At 45.3% G+C, this 17,504-nt stretch overlaps 1 protein-coding gene across 2 annotated transcripts; it reads right to left on the bottom strand.

Annotated features, from left to right (window-relative positions):
- Window positions 1-10,035: 10,035 nt before the first annotated feature.
- Window positions 10,036-14,407, bottom strand: LOC101776045. 2 transcript variants are annotated; one of them, XM_022824766.1, is made up of 9 exons: window positions 14,045-14,407; window positions 12,435-12,725; window positions 12,141-12,354; window positions 11,932-12,041; window positions 11,664-11,863; window positions 11,376-11,479; window positions 10,956-11,143; window positions 10,673-10,872; window positions 10,036-10,493 (listed from the first exon to the last, which is right to left on the bottom strand). In XM_022824766.1, the coding sequence occupies exons 1-9, from the start codon at window positions 14,337-14,339 to the stop codon at window positions 10,254-10,256; spliced, it is 1,842 nt and encodes a 613-aa protein (XP_022680501.1). In that variant the 5' UTR covers window positions 14,340-14,407; the 3' UTR covers window positions 10,036-10,253. The 2 variants fall into 2 exon arrangements, with proteins under 2 accessions (XP_022680501.1, XP_004961478.1); XM_004961421.4 differs by having other exon boundaries at window positions 14,048-14,406.
- Window positions 14,408-17,504: the final 3,097 nt, after the last annotated feature.

Below are 17,504 nucleotides of genomic sequence, written 5' to 3' on the forward strand. Positions count from 1 at the left end.
TGCCGAGTATGCCGCCTGAGAGAGACATCGAGTTTGCCATTGAGTTGCAACCAGGTACCACCCCAATCTCAAAGAGACCATACCGGATGCCACCAGCCGAACTGGCAGAAATGAAAGCTCAGTTGCATGATTTGTTGGAAAAAGGTTTTATTCGCCCAAGTACATCACCTTGGGGTTGCCCCGCCTTGTTTGTGAAAAAGAAGGACGATAGTCTGCGAATGTGTGTGAACTACCGACCTTTCAATGCGGTGACGATAAAGAACAAGTACCCCCTACCCCGCATTGATGTTCTGTTCGACCAATTAGCTGGAGCTAGAGTGTTTTCCAAAATTGACCTCCGTTCTGGCTACCATCAAATCAAGATCCGCCTGTGCGACATTCCAAAGACTGCCTTCTCTACACGATATGGACTCTACGAATACTTAGTCATGTCGTTTGGGCTTACTAATGCACCGGCTTATTTCATGTACCTCATGAATTCGGTGTTTATGCCCGAACTCGACAAATTCGTCGTGGTATTCATTGACGACATCTTGGTGTACTCGAAGAATGAACAAGAACATGCAGAGCACCTACATACTGTACTCCAACGCTTAAGAGACCACCAACTCTATGCCAAGTTCTCTAAGTGTGACTTTTGGCTGGACAGTGTTAAATTCTTGGGACACACCATATCCAGAGACGGTATAGCAGTAGACCCAAGTAAGGTGCAAGAAGTAATGGACTGGAAGCCGCCCACTTCAGTTCATCAGATTCGAAGTTTTCTTGGTTTAGACGGTTACTACCGTCGCTTCATCCCTGACTTCTCAAAAATAACTAAGCCAATGACGGAACTGCTGAGGAAAGGGAGTAAGTTTGTGTGGAGTGACAAATGTGAAGAAGCTTTCCACACCTTGAGGCAATTATTGACTTCTGCGCCAGTTTTAGCTCAGCCCGACACCACTAGGCCATTTGATGTGTATTGCGATGCCTCTGGCACTGGACTTGGTTGTGTTCTTATGCAAGACAGCCGAGTCATTGCCTATGCCTCGCGAGCGTTACGGCCACATGAGTTGAACTACCCTACTCATGATCTTGAGTTAGCGGCAGTCGTTCATGCTCTGAAAATGTGGAGGCATTATCTCATGGGAACCCGATGCAACATCTATACAGATCACAAGAGTCTTAAGTATATATTCACTCAAGCAGACCTCAATATGCGTTAGCGGAGATGGTTAGAATTAATCAAGGATTATGACCTAGAAGTGCATTATCACCTAGGAAAAGCCAACGTAGTTGTAGATGCACTCAGCCGCAAGATCCATTGTAACTGCTTATCGGCGGTTAATTATGCCGAGACCCTGTGTCACGAAATGGCTAAACTCAACTTGGAAATTGTTCCACACGGCACCTTAAGTCATATTTCTCTGGAGCCCACCCTGCTTGACCAAATAATTCTAGCACAGCTAGAGGACAAAGAGATAAACCTGATCAAAGCGAAACTTGCACGGGAGGACAAAGGATATAAACGTTTCCGACGGGATTGGAAAGGAGTGGTACTTTATGAAACTCGACTTGTAGTTCCAAATGATCCCGAGCTTAAGAAACAAATTCTGGACGAAGCACACCTGTCCAAGTTCTCGATTCACCCCGGCAGTACCAAGATGTATCACGACCTCCGACAAAATTTCTGGTGGAGTGGGATGAAACCCGACATTGCTCGATATGTTTCAGAGTGCGATACCTGTCAGCGAGTTAAGGCAAGCCACTTGAGGGTAGCTGGCCCCTTGCAGCCGCTGCCTATTCCCTCGTGGAAATGGGAAGACATAAGCATGGACTTTATAGTCGGACTACCCAATACCTCCTGCAAGCATGACTCCATATGGGTTATAGTAGACCGACTAACCAAAACGGCACATTTCCTTCCAGTACACACCACCCACACCATATAGAAATATGCAGAACTGTACTTTGATCGGATTGTTTCCTTGCATGGTGTACCTAAAACGATCATCTCTGATCGAGGTAGTCAGTTTGTAGCACGCTTTTGGGAGCAGTTGCAGTTTTCACTTGGCACTAAATTGATCCGCAGTTCCACATATCACCCTCAGACCGATGGGCAAACAGAAAGGGTTAACCAGATTTTGGAAGATATGTTGCGCGCCTGTGCTATTCATTATGACAAGAACTGGGATAAGTGTTTGCCATTAGCGGAATTCTCCTACAACAATAGTTACCAAGCTAGCCTGAAAATGGCACCTTTCGAGACCTTGTATGCACGTAGATGCCGAACCCCACTGAGCTGGTCGCAACCCGGAGAGAGAACGGTGTATGGACCTGACCTGGTCATAGAGGCCGAAGAAAAAGTGAGAGTCATCCGCGAAAATCTCAAGGCCGCCCAATCTCGACAGAAGAGCTATTCCGATCAAAGAAGAAGACCCATCCAATTTAAGGTTGGAGATTTTGTATACCTACGAGTTTCACCGACCAAAGGTGTACAACGTTTTGGAGTAAAAGGAAAGTTAGCTCCGCGCTATATTGGTCCCTACGAGATCGTAGAGGCGTGTGGACCCGTAGCGTACCAAGTTAAACTTCCAGAGAAGATTGCAACGATACACGATGTTTTCCATGTCTCGCAACTCAAGAAGTGCATCAGGATTCCAACTGAGATCATTACCCCAGAAGAATTGGAGATTGAACCCGATTTATCATATAAGGAGTATCCAGTTAAGATCCTCGACCGGAAGGAAAGACATACTCGTCGGCAAATGGTCAAGATCTACAAAATTCAGTGGAGTAACCATACGGAAGACGAAGCGACGTGGGAGACGGAAGAATATCTCAACGCTAACTTCCGCGGTTTTCTTTTCGATCGAGGAGGTACGTTGCACCAGCCACACTAGTTCTTTCTGCACTTGAATCTCGGGGCGAGATTCCTTTAAGGGGGGAAGGCTGTAACAACTCTACCTAAATTAAGTGCTTTTAACTCTAAACCAGTGATAAATCCTTAATTTAAGAAGTGAAATGACCTTTATAAACCTAAGAAGCTCCTTTTGGAGTTTGATTTAAAGCTTGAAATTCTATATACAAACTTAAGTTTCTGCCCAAATAAGAATTGTAAAACTTTTAAATTCCAACAACTTTTGTTAAAGGCACTTTGACCATTTCGGAGTGAAAGGAAGTCAAAAACAGCAACCAAAGCCGGCTTTCCTAAGGGACCCTGAAAATCTCTTAAGTCCTGGAATTCGAGTTTTCCTCCATCTTTGCAAGCTTTCATCTCCCATTTTCCTATCTAAACTCGAGTCAGAGCCTTAATAGAAGTTGTAGTACCTCGAGAGTGTTCCAACTTTGTTACACTGACCCAGATCCAAATCGGACCCGAACTTGTTCAAAATCCCGGTCAAAGTGAGGTAAACCAGTCAACTCACCCCGGATGCCTTAAATCCTAAGTCTGGAATTCCAGATTTTTGGCTAACTTTGGCGTAAAATATCTTCGAATCCTCTCACAATCAAAACCGACACCTTAAACAAAGTTTGAAGAAGGACCAGAGTTGAACAAGTTTGTTTAAGGGAGTTTCGGGAGTTGTGTTGAAAGATTCGGAGAAGGATCGCTCCAAAGCTGGTCGGGCTTGCTGCCCGAAGGGAGCCTCGACGCCCGCGCGCCCGAGCATGTTCGCTCGCGCGCCACGCGCCGCGTGGCCGCCGGCCACCGGCATCTCGCCGGCGCCCTATCACCAGCGCGACAGCGACAGGACGAGAGCCACGGCGCCCAACCCGCGCCCGCGACAGGACAGAGCGAGCGCAGGGCTAGCCAATCGCCAGCCGCGTGCAGGTCACCTTCCACCTGCCACGGCTCTGCTCCGCCAACCCTGTTACGCCCGTTCGTCGAGAAAGCTGAGACGCCCCCGACGTCCCGCGCCTCCGCCCGCTCGCCCAACCCCCACGGTAGCCCTTCCGCCTCGCCCGCCCGACAGACCGGAAGCCCCAGACGCGCGCCGCCCAAGGCCAATCGCCGCCGAAGACCACCCGAAGCTCCGCCTCCTCTGCCCAATGGCGTCGTCGGCCAATGGCCGCCTCGCCCGAGCACTCGCCGCTCCCGGCCTTATCCTTTCCCCACCGGAGCCCCGCCTCGACCCTCCCCGCCACCCCGACCCTATAAAAGGGAACCCCCTCACCGGCAATGCCACCCCTTGCCACCGCCCGCACCTGCGCCCCGCTTTCTCCTCTGAGCCACCGATTTCTCCCCGTGCCGCCGCTGAGCTTCCGTGGAGCTCACCTCTTTGCGCCACCCCACACTCCGGCGATTTTGCCGCCACCCTTGTGAGAAAGTTCCCCTCTCCGCTCCAGCCGCTTCTTCCAACACACCAGCCGCCCGCTCCTCCGCGCGGTACTCGAGCTTGCTGGTGTCCGCAAGAAGCACCGCCGCCGCCGGACCACCGTCGAAGTCTCGCCGCTGCCCAAGCGTTAGCGCGTACGACTTCCCACCCCAGCCTACTCCTGTTCGGCCCCAAGGCTTCACCGGTAGACCTGGAGGTAAGCTACTTAACCTCCCTGTCCTTTTCGTTTCGCCCGACCCCTTTTTCTTTCCGTCTCGCCCGACCCCTGTCCTTTTCGTTTCGCCCGACCCCTGTCCTTTTTCGTTTCGCCCGACCCTTTGTTTCGGTTTGCCCGACCCCTTTTCTTTTCGTCTCGCCCGACCTTTTCCCGTTCGCCTCGCCCGACCCTGCCAAGTTTCGCCGACCCTTTCTCCGCCTCGCCCGAGGGCTCGGCTGTAACTTTTTCTTTGACCCGAAGGTATTGGTGAAATATTTTCAGGGGTTCCTCTGTGTTGAGTCTGAGGACCTTGGTACGGTTTTCCTTAAACCTGAGGGTCAGACCCTAAGTTTTCCCCAATCCGACCCTCTCATCCTGCTCTCCACCAACAGAAGTTGAACTCCCCCACCTTTCCTATAGCTTTGCTACAAGTGTCCGTGTTAAAACATGAGTGTGTTGAAATAACCATCTAAAATGTTTAACCCCTGCATTGCATTTCCGTGTAGAGTTGAATCTCGCCGACGGAACGTACGAGCTTCATCCAGCACCGGAAGAAGACCCCACCGAGGAACTGCATCCCTGCGAAGGAGAGCCCGAACCGGAGCAAGACCCCGAGGACCCGCAAGCTTTTTCTGAAGGCAAGCCCCGGAGCATAAATTCCTCTCTTGAGTTCATGCAATATTATTGATTACTTGATTGCGCATTTACGTTTCGACGAGTTGTAACGGAACCTTAGATGCATAACTTAGTACCTTGTTTTTGAATACTAGTTGCTAAGGCCGAGTAGTTGCATTGCTTAATAGGTTTTGGTAAAAGTCGAGTGATCTCCTGTCACTCGCGAGTTATAGGAGTTGAATGTTTCAGATTTGTCGCAACTATAAGGACGACGGACGGGGTCACGCTTGTGTTCGATACTTGGTGGATTGCCCCGTCTGTCTAAATGAAAATGAACTAAGGTCGAAACGTGTCGGCGTTCGTGATCAAGTGTTTGAAAGTACTAATCTCATACCTAGTATGGGATGGGGAAGCCTAGTACCTGATTGAACTGGGGCGTGGCATACCCTCCGGCTGTCCTTGGAACGTCGTTCCCATGGTGCATCATGTGGGTGCAAGTGCGGTCACAGTGCAGCAATAGGCCGGGACTGTGGAGCATTGCATGCCAAAGGAAGTTGGCCCTGACACGTGCCTAAGGGATCGATGGGGACGGCTGACAAATGAAGCAACCCTTCGTGGTGCGCGGATGTCGTGAGATTAGGTTTGCCATGCATGGTTAATAAATTCGAATCGATTCGTCTGCCTCTCACAGATTGGGACTACTTGATCACTATTCTGCACTGAGTAAAGATGGAACATGATGACGATTTTAATCTTGATGCTTGTTCAGTAATTGCTTGGAAACCATGTTTGTTTAGTATAAGTTGCTAATCTAGAATGGATAAAGAACATAGAACATGAGCTAAAATGTTGAAAGTAAGGACTGACTTTAGACGCTTTTGGCAAAGAAAACCCCAGAGCCAGAAAGCCTTGGATGTCTAGGTCTCGGTCGTGTCTTTCCGACGGGTCAGTCTTGCTGAGTACTAGTTGCTCAGCCTTGTTGTGGCTAATCTTTTTCAGGTAATGTCAATAGTTTGGTTGCGGGTACCACTTGGCCGACCTAGCTTCCCCCAGGCTGGACCGTCGAGTGGGATCCTTCCTCGGATGGCGAAGGAAGAAGTTTTTGATGTCATGATCGGCTCCGTCATGATGTCATGTATCGACGTTTAGCTTCCGCTAGTTTTATTTGACTTCGAACCTTGCAAATTTCGGTCTAAATTTCGAAAACTCTGATGTAATAAAATGTGGAACTTGTTGTCGTGATGGAATGTTGTAATCTTTGTGCTACTCACCTTCGCGTGAGCGATGCTTCTCGATCCTGTTTATGTGGTTTATCGGGTGAAATCCGACGGTCGACCAAGTTGACTTGCTTAAAGTGCATGATCGCGTGTCCAGCGACTTAAGTGCATTTTAGTCAGGCTAATTTGGGCGGTTCCGCCACATCCAGACTCCAGACAACCCGATGAACGGCTACAGTAGTGGAGATGCTGCTCATGGCCGAGGTGCCCATGGTGGTAGCTGGTTCCATGATGGCACCCTATAGCGTGGGAGTGACATGGAGGCACAGAACACAACCCAGCATGTGTGAAGGCGACATGTGTGAGGAGGGTGGCATGATGTGAATTAGAAACCACGATGAGCCGGCTTGAGGAGACGCAAGGTGGCCACCGTGATGGTACCGAATCCGACGAAAAGGAGCCGAATCCGACATATAATGTACACCCAAAATTTTTACCAAAGCGGTCATATCATAGGAATAAAATAATATATTTGACTATTTACTTTATTCTTTGTAGTAGGACACAATATTGTGAAACATTTATATAAATCAAGTCTACTCCATCCATCCTAAAAAAAATGCAATTTTAGAATTACAAATTAGTATTGAGGAAAAAATGATGCATATGCACTTATCTCTACTCATCCCCAAACGTTGGACTGTTTATTAATTGAGGTAATTATGGTTTTCAAAGAAAACAAACTCCTATTATCATATTCCTATAGTGGTCCAATCTACATTGCCAGTTTATATAGGTCACATGTTAAATTGTATTTTTGTGGGATAAAATTTGAATGCTAGAATTGTGCTCTTCTTGGAACGGATGGAGTATGTGTGAGTTGTTTTCTCTGCAATGCTTGTACGAGATGGCCTTTATAGGTTTGCATCATATAGCCTGACCTATATGAATGTCTTATAGTATTTATAGAAAATATCATTAATGAACACTCTCCTCGGCTCCTCGCCCATTTGCCCTGTATCTCAACAAACTTTTCACAAGTTGAACACTTTTTTCGTCAAGCAAGTGGCGCGACCACGTAGTTATTGGTAGACACACACATCAAAAGAAGCTTGACGAGCTTGTATTTAAGATGTGATAGATGTGCCATATCAGCAATATCTAGTGCCTGAAGTGACCTAAGCGATATATTCACATGTTTTTTGAAATTATGCTTATAATGACGGCTAGAATAAGAAAAATAGTAGTTATTGTAAATTATTTTGAAAATAGTTTAGAATAATAACACCAACGAAACTATTCATTGAGTTCTATTTAAGATTACACTATACTAACACTAATAATATGCGGAATTATCTCCTCTAAAGCTATATTTAATTATCTTTGCTCATTATGAGCAAACAATATTGTAACTTTAAATACAACGTATAACATATATAATAATTTTACAAAATATCTCGTCACATCATAATTACAAATTGCAAAATAGTTTTCTCTCTTTTCCATTGTAATCATATTTTCCAATATCCAAAATTGTTTCCCTCAGTTTTCTTTTTTTTTTCAATGTTTAATATTACAACTAAATTCTCATTCTCAACTCTAATATCTTTATCTTGCAAAAGGATTCTATAATATAATTAAAGATCAAATAAATATATTTTTTACCATACTCTAATATTGTAAGATAATATTTAAGATCAATTTAGTTTAGTTTTTACAAGAATGATACATATGTACACACGGGAGAATGCACACATCGAATGCAATGTACTTACTATTTCTCTCGCAAATATAAATAATCCACTAAAGTGCTTGCATGTGTGTAGACCATATGCAACTTGATTTGAAATGTGTGGATTCATTCATCACTATACATTTACTCTACACTAAGAGGTAATACCTAGTATAAAAATTGTCTAAAGATTAATACTTATCATGATGGTTCTAGGCAAAAGATATTTGTGTAGAACATAGACTGGAACTGTTATACAACAATTATGCAATTACTAGTGTAGGCTATAAGTGGGAGACTTCATCATATAAGGGCAAATATATTTTGACAAAGTAACCAAATCTATTACATTGCTAGAATCCTTATTATGTATTTGAACCAATATAACATCTCCGCTTCTCTCATGATAGAACTTTTTTTCCTTTTAATCAAGACATCTTTCTTCACAAGGAAAACAACACGAAAACGAGTTCCTCACAACTTATATTCCACCATTTTTTTAGAAATCAATGGTAGATATGTACAGTTTAATGCTGATTTTTTAAAAGAATTCTTGATGGCTGGTTCATTGCCGGATTCTTGGCCACTCAAGAATTTTTTTTTTTTGACTGAATGACAAGTAGGTAGCATGTAAGTTTTTTCCTTTTAATTAAAACTTTTTCAATGTCAATTATTAGAATATTATATATTTGTCAACAAAATATAAATTCTAGAATGTTCGTACACCCATATGTAAATTTTGTGTCCAACACTGTCTCGAGGATCCAATGCAGGTGGGTGTGGGAGCCACCCAATAACGGAAATCCAGACAATCCAAGGAGTTTCATTACCAATTGGCACATTAGAGTGATCGAGTTGTAATCGGAACCTAGAACAAATAAAAGTCCAGTTAGCCCGGGATGGTAGGCATCTCCTTGCACCACGCACTCACATACCCATACACCGTGCTAATGGCATGTCCAGCTCCTTCCTTTGCCACCGCACAGTCGTTCTTGCCGAGCCCTGGTCAGCACAGATATAATCTTTCTCTGTGCACCCGGCCATTCCAACTGGCCTCTCCCTCCCGCGTGGTGCCGGTGCGGTGGACAGCACACAAGAACCGGTGCAAGATAAACTTCGACGCTTTGGTCTACAACAACGGATCGACGTGGTCCACCATCACCGGCACTATTCTGCGACAGCTCTGGTCGTGTTGTCCTAGCATTCGCAGAGGAGGCGGAGCACTTGATGGTGGGGATCGTTGTGGCGTGCGCCATGATCCGCTGGATGCGTCTTGCACTCACGCTGCACCTACAGCAGATGATAGTCGAGGGCGATGACCTCGTGCTAGTGCAGCAACTGCATAGCAAGGAGACGTAGACGCGGATCCCAGTGGTGATGCAGGACGAGATGCACGTCTGCTGCAGTGCTCCGCCGGGTGTGACGTCCAATACGTGTATCGAGAAGGAAACGATGGTGCACATCCTCTGCCGGCAGGCGTACCACGCACTGCCAGTCGCCGTGTGAGAGAAGAGCGAAGACAACCGACGTGGCATGGTGCCCCAGCGCGTGGTGGCACGACGGCCGGCATAACGACACGTGGCGAAGGGAGTGACCGGTGCAACCGCGGCTTGATCAAGGTTGCTTTGCATAGTTCTATTCAGTGCAAAGTTAGAATTGTTCTGGTTGTGATTAATTGTATCTCTATGATTATCTCTGATGATGCATTTGTAAAACTGATTGCTATTTTTAAAATAATTATTGATCACGTGAGACAGCGAGCGGCAAAATAACATTAAAGTAACCATATGCTGGACCATACGGTAGTGCAACAGCCCAAGTGCTACTCATCGCTTTCCCACATGTCACCTCACCTAATTACCTACGATTTTTTAATTCAACTTCATCTTTGATAGTTCACACCAATGATTATGACAAAATTGACTGTATTTGAAACCATACCAAATACTAACTCTACAATGAATTGAATTGAATTGGATCAGCTGCTAGTTGAATCCATATCTAATATAAAAAGAAATGTTTATTTACAATAAAAAAATTTAGCCCTCTATTAACACTTCCTGACAAAATTTTTGAGCCGTTGGTAAGGCAGCATGAATACAAGTTAAATAGTAAAACCATGTCGGAATAATGTTCGTTAGATCTGCAATTGTATAGGAGCAAAACTGCCAGGAGATTTACAGTTGAATTGCCTCCTTCCCACCAATTACTTTAGTTTGATGAGCTCGTTTTGAGCTTGATTTCTTATCACGTGTTCGCTTCCCTGGTAACTTCTTGGCTGATGAAGCCTTCCCGGGTTCCTTTGCTGCATTGTCTGGAAGCATCTTTCTCGGTTGTATCTGCACCATGGGAGGCCGCAGGGGAGGCCGACTTCTTAAGGTAGCCTGCCTCTGTTCCAACAGTTCTCGGTGGTATGACTGTAAAGTAAGAATGGTGTAAGAGGCGGGAAATGCATTCGATGTTGGACAAAATGGAACGTTAGATTTCCCTTTTTCATTTCTCCCTAAAGAAATATCCTAGTTCTATGCATATCACAGCAAAAAAAGCGTACAGAAAATCAGTGACAATAAACCAGACAAAAAACAATTGAAAATACCTGAACAACAAAATCACGCCTTTCACAGTCCAGGAACATGTCTGCAGTCCAATTAACTCGCGACCTTATTTTATCCCTAACTGTGCTGAAGCTTAGCTGATCTCTGGAGGTGAAGCGGTCAACTTCATTGAACCAAAGGCATGTAAACAGGTTTGTTATGGGGATGTGTTCCCTAATTATCACACAGCCCTCAGGGACGTCTGTTAATCAGAGTATACTAATATCAGGCAGACAATGTTGAAAATATTAATAAGTCAGGGATCAGGGGGGGAGAAATAATTACCACTTGTTATAGGAAGCTTAGCTGATGAATAATGAGTTAAACCCTCACTTTTATAGAACTCTATCTGGTAATCAATTGAAGCATTATCATATTTTCCACCAGCCTTGTTGGCCTCAGCTTCCTCAAAGACATCAAAGCGTCTGTAATGCCTGGAAACAGCAAAGCTAACATTCTTCCTCCACAAGAATCTGTAAGATAAGAGCGTAGTTATAATTCCAATAATGAGGGGTCTTAAGATTATATAGGACTGACAAATCCAACAAACCAGAACAAAACAAATTGTGATGCGAATCAAATATTGATACAACAAATCGAGTATTAGTGGCACTGGCAACTAGAGAACTTACTTTCTAACAGCATATAATGTTCCCTCAGCTATGTGAAGAGCAAATAGTGCAGTAAAAACAAGTGGAGATTTACCTTTCTAATACCTGATAAGGATCCCTCACTAGCTTAAGTTTCCCATCAATCCAAATTGAATATCGCACATTAGGAAAAAGCCGATGAAGTAGTAATTTTGGAACCTGTATGAGGAAAAGATCACAGTGACCATAAATGATAAAGGCAACATTGAGAATGAGATAACGATGATAATATGGAATCCTGTCTTCCATTTTCACTTCACGGAGGGAAACACAAACAAAATGGTATGTTGCGTACAACACGGGGTTGACTGAGAAAAATCAAAATCGCCAACTGTACAGGTACCTTTCCATTGCGCCTTGCATCTGAATATGGTAGGTTGCGAACAACAACTACACGCCACAGCCCGATTCTTTTAGTATGATCAATGGTAGTGGAGTTCTTTAGTGCAGCTTCTGTTTCTTCATCCAGAAACATAAAGAAGCAAACAGTATCCTTTGAAAAATCACTGATGTTTTCTGGTTGTTGCAGTATATCATAGTTTCCTAAAAAAAATACATGTAAGCAAGTGTACAAGAAATTGGTAAGAAATGAAATACAAAGTAGTAGTTACCAAAAATAGCAGAGGCAACAACAGTCCTCTCGCACTGCTGCATCTCAGAACGATCAGCTTCATCTATGTCGAACCCAGTATTAAGACCAGGTATCTTCCCTCTTACAAATCTGACGACAAACAGTAGGTTAGCTACAAAAGAAAACGACATTGATCAACGTAAACAGTCATCACATGACCTTTAAAGCATATGAGATGTATGGACATACCCACAATGCACTGTCGTCAAATCTTTTATGTCGTAAGATTTATCTCGTTCCTCCAGGGATGGATAACCTCCAAACAAAGAACCACCATTTGACTCTTCGGAAACCAAATTCGCTTCAGATATATAATTTAAGCTTTGAAGGACAGGTGATGCTGATAGCTGAGCAGGTCTCAGTGCCAGCGCTTGCTCAACAGGCAAATAACAAACTGGACAGGCTATACAAGTTTAAAATACATTAATTCAGATTCAGAACTGATGTGGCGATGAATTGGAAAAGTAAAGAATATAAACTTACGCCGTGGTCCAGTGCGTTTTCTATCAATAGGTGGAGGAGACAATGAGAAATTTTCACAAGGATGGTGATTCAGAACAACAGCTGGTGGAAACCTCCGCATGGGACTCTGAACTTGTTTACGACTGCTATCAGATTGTTTTTCCATCTGTGATGCTGTATTCAAACCGTTCACAGTCAGTGAATCTCTTTGGGCTACTGGTCTGCCTGATGATGTCCAAACAGGGTTCACAAAGCTCCGGACATGATCAGAAAATACAAGCATGGTCTCAACACCAGGTGATGCATCTTCATCTAAACAAGGCAGAAAGAAAATTTGTAGTTCAGTATTCCAAAACACGTACGATGGTGGGGAAAAAAACCAAAAAGACACGAGAAAGCAAATACTTGCAAGTAAAGGTTACATATTACTTCAGTATGACATTTTTTACAACAGATTTGTTCAGTCTGGTTATTATTCAAAATAATAATGTTTAGCACACACATTGCGCATGAAACATAAGATCACACTACACTATTATAGTTACACAACAGATATACAGTAGAATCACCAACATGGACATATGCATTGAAAACTGTGCTGCAAGCTCAGTAATACGTTGTTTGACATATTGCTAGGAAAATATTAAATTACACCAAATGGCAGTGAAACTCTTTCCTTATTTCACAAAAAAATTGCAATGGTGAATTGGTAGTGGAATAGGCTAACCAAAACTGGAGTCAAAAGGCAAGAAGAAAGTGTGCATATACGAGTTACCACAGTGCACGTTTTGAAATTCATCCTCTAAAATTTGTCATCATATAAAATATTTTGGGTGCTAGAACCTTGATAACAAATGTGCAAACCTTAGCTCCCCACTGCTCAGGAAAGGGGATAAGAGTTTAAGTCCTAAATAGGATTCCAGAGAACCAAAACAACTTTTTGGTATAGCAAGTTCTACCGATGAAAAAACATGCAGATTAACTGCTTGACAAAATGGACCAAAGTATTCTAAATGGGTCAGCAGAAGTCAAATGAGATCATATTGAAAAAGGAAAGGACCAGGCAAAAACACAAGCATGAAGTTGACCAAATGATTTAAAACAAACAATTCTAGTGATATGAATTTGACAGCATCATCACCAAGTATAAACTTTTGGAAATGCCTAAGCCACAATATCTAGATCAAACACGATATCTCTTCAGTTCCAGAAAATTGCCTGAACCGTAGTCATAACCAAAGAACTCAAAACTTCAGTTCGCACTCCCAATATTATTGTTTAATCTCCAAGCTCAAGTATTACATAAAGATTGACACTGATCGGAGTGACCTGAATCGCTAGAGTATAATATACTAATCCCCTTTGCATCATATCAGTCAGCTAAAGTCAAAGTTGATAAGGAATGTCTTTCGAGGGAAAAAAAAAGTCGATAAGGAATAAAGAATGTGACACTCACTAACATCCTAAAGCCCATGTCTAAATAAACTTGCAAGTTGCATTGCATCATTCCTCAGAACTCACTAGACAATCGCATGACCGAAAGAAAATAGACAATAGACGTTCACAATATCTGATCTAGCGACTTAAACCGCCTCACGGATTAGAACTGGAGAACGAGGCGAGGCAACCACCACCTTTACTGACAAGTGATGAGAAGAGGAAGCAGAAGGCCACCGCGACGGCGACGAGAAGGAGGAGGAGCATCCGCTGGCGGCGGCCGGCGAGCTTGCAGATCCGTGCGAACACGCGCGGGCCCCCGCCGCCGCCGGCCCCGCCGAGCGACATCTTGGCGGGCTTCCGCGCGGCGAGCGGCGGGGATGCCGACGGCGCGGGCGAGGGCGAGGAATGGCAGCCGCCTAGCTGCTGCTGCAGCAGCGATCCATAGCTCCCCGACGACCTGAGCCCCAGCGACGCCCCGCCGCTCATGCCGCCACCGCAGCAGAAGGGGCGGATCCAGCTGACGGTGCTGGGATGCACGGGCGCACCCCGAATTTTTTCAACTTCCACATATACCCCTCGTCGCAACTCATCATGACTGAATCCGGCTGTGAGTCGTGATCATCGGGCCGGGCTGGGGCGCTTGGGCAGTGAGGTCAAAATGGTGGTCCGACAAATTTGGTTTCTGGGCAAATACTCACAACATATGTTTTTTTCCGGAAAAAAAACTTATTTTACAGCACTCTCCGAACCTCTGTTCTTTTGTTTTTTTAAAAAAAATCAGGAACTTGTACTCCCGGCTCCTCACTCGGATGCATGAATTTCATAAGAATTTTGCAGATAAGAACACAATTCCGAAAGGAATAAAAATCACTAAATCAGTAACGTGAAAGTTGGGAAGAGAGGTATCCTTTCTTTCTCTTCCCAAGTCGTGTTTCGTTGGAATAGGTAGATTTGCACACATGGGCCGTGGCGTGAGAATTGGAACACACGCATTGTCACGCAATCATCAGCTGGTAAAGGTAACCTTTCTATCACGAAGAAAGCTGAACTTTCCAAATCGTGCCAACGATGCAACAACCTACAAATTTGAGGAGCACAAAAGTTACATGCTACTCCTACGTGACAGTTCCATGTAAGCATGTTCGGACATCTTACACTGACGGAGCGAGTGAGCTGCTTGGTTTGCTCTCACGTGAGCCAAAAGTTTTCTTATCGAAAGTTCTGCAAAACTTTGCGTTCCGTTTGATTAACTCTCTTGTTCACTTTCGGAGCCAACTGTTGCAAAACTTACTAGACCGCCTTCCCCCCAGTTCAGTGACAAAGCAAACTGTTTGCTTGGTCTCTATTCTATGCTATACACGTACACGTACACCGTAGTCGGCTAGTCGCACAGAACGTGCCGCACTTTTGTTGATTCAATTCAAATCTCATTGAGCCGCTTAGATTTGCTTCCGCGGTTGTGGGCTGTTGGCCTGTGGCACCGGGCGGCCTGTGTCGTTTGTTTCATCCAAAATATGATCTTAGTGGGCTCCAATGGGTGTGCCGTTTCACGGCCCGCTACGCATCTCGCTCTCTCAAAAAAAAAAAAAGTGGGGGAAGGAAATAGAGAAGGATCGACGGACGGCCGGACGGGGGACGACGGCAGCGTATGTTCGGTGTGAACGATGCAATCCCACCATACAGACGCGTACCGATCAAACAGTGTCCCGAGGCAATAGATCAGATCAGCAATCTGGATCCCGGTGTCATGCATTCGTATGCGACCGCTTCCACCGTCGGACTCCCCTCTTATCTACGCGAAAAGCGTGCAAGGAACGGAGATCCAGCCAGTAGCCATGCCAGCCAGCCTGATCCACCAGCTACAGGTGAAGCCAGCCAGCTCGATCCGTCGATCGGTGACCGTGCACCACGTATACGCCCCGTACCGCGTGCGCTGGTATACCATACGGACGTCTGCGTGCTGCGCGTACCCGCGTGATCTCACCCGAAGGCGACGGCGCGCCCGGCCCGACCCCGAGACGCCGAGCCCACCACCACCCGCTGCCACGCCCGGCGTCGATCGGTGCGGCTGCGGGGGTGGGCAGCAGTCAGCAGGAACGCGGTGGAAGCGTCTGGGTTCGTCCGCGCTGCCGTGGCGCCGCGTCGCGCGACGTGACGGTTATCTTCTGGAGCGCTCGACGCCAAGGCGGCAGCATCGCGTGGCCCGGCCGGCTTGGTGGGCGACCACGGCACGGCCGGTAGGATAGGAGAGGCTAATTGAGCACGGACAGCGTGGCGCGGGGGCGCGCCGGAGGAATGCATGATTGAGGCAGGCCCGTGGGACGCGGGGGATCGACGTGGGCGACGGATTCGCTCCGCCGGGGGATTCTGTCGCACGTGCTATGGTGGTTGCGGCGAGCTGGTGATCCAAAGACGACGATTTGTGATGACTTAGTTTATGTTGTCAGAGCAGAGCAGTTCAAAACTTCATACGTTCTGCGAACTCCATTACCACCGACAGTGTGGGTGCACCGATGACTTTATTTTGGTTACCAAGAAGCACATCAATTCTTCACTATTTTCTCCTTCAAATATCCGAAGGGAAAAAAGAAAAAAAAAACTCGACCTGCGGGAAGACCGGGTTTTTTTTAAGAAGACCTTCTCAGTCAGGTCAAAAAAATTCCCGAACCTCTACCTTAGGAGTCATAATCCTTGTGAGATTACCACTGGGTTAGCGACCATTGCAACTACCCCAGGTAGGAGGGTCCAAACCAACCACAACTACGACATGGCCTGGGCCTTGACACATGCTTTGGTTATGGTGACAGACGAGGGAAATTTTTTTAACCCCAGCATGAAATTCGCTCCCGCGAGGAGTCGAATCCAGGACCTAGGAGTGCCACTCAAGCCATCTAACCAATTCAGTTAGAGACCCTTTCGCATCCAAAGGGAAAAAAGAAGCCCAGCAATTGGGGTGCGTTTGGCAGAGCTCCTAGAGCTGATTCTCTGCTGATTCCAGCACAAGCTTTGCCAAACAGTTTCTTAGAGAGAAGTGATTCCCTGCTGATTCTGTGAAGTGATTCTTTGAAATAAACTAAGAGGCTAGGAGCTGAAAAAGGTAGCTTCTCCTGTTTTTTCGAAGTGATTCTCCATTCTGATTTTAAGAGTTTATGCTAGAGAATCAAAGAGAATCACTTTCATCCACATAATCACTTCTCTTGGAGAATCAAAATTAGATGGAGCTCTACCAAACAGGCCGTATTTGTCAAGAAGTTAGGTAATTAATTTTAGCTCCATCAAGAGCATATAAGATAGGCTTGCACCATTATGAACAATTTTTATTACTGAGTGGTGGAGGAGTATAAAGGATTTCAAGATGTGTATGCACAAATATGAACAAAGCTAGAAAAGAAAAGAAAAAGGAGAGATAAAGTGCACAAAATTGTTAAGGGAAGGGGGGTCATGCCCCCTCGGTACTTAGGGGTCATGCACAAAAGGGATTATGTAAAGGATAACAGAGAAAGAAAAGGATATTGTTAGCCAGGATGCATGGTATGTATTTAGCATTACCATTGAATTACCCATGAACCTATCGCTATCGCTTTCCAGTGAACCAGTATCACACCAGCATCGCACGTCTTCTTCAAATCAGATAAATCTAGTTATCTCTGT

The sequence above is a fragment of the Setaria italica genome, chromosome III (assembly GCF_000263155.2).
Source record: "Setaria italica strain Yugu1 chromosome III, Setaria_italica_v2.0, whole genome shotgun sequence".
Lineage (NCBI taxonomy): Eukaryota > Viridiplantae > Streptophyta > Magnoliopsida > Poales > Poaceae > Setaria > Setaria italica.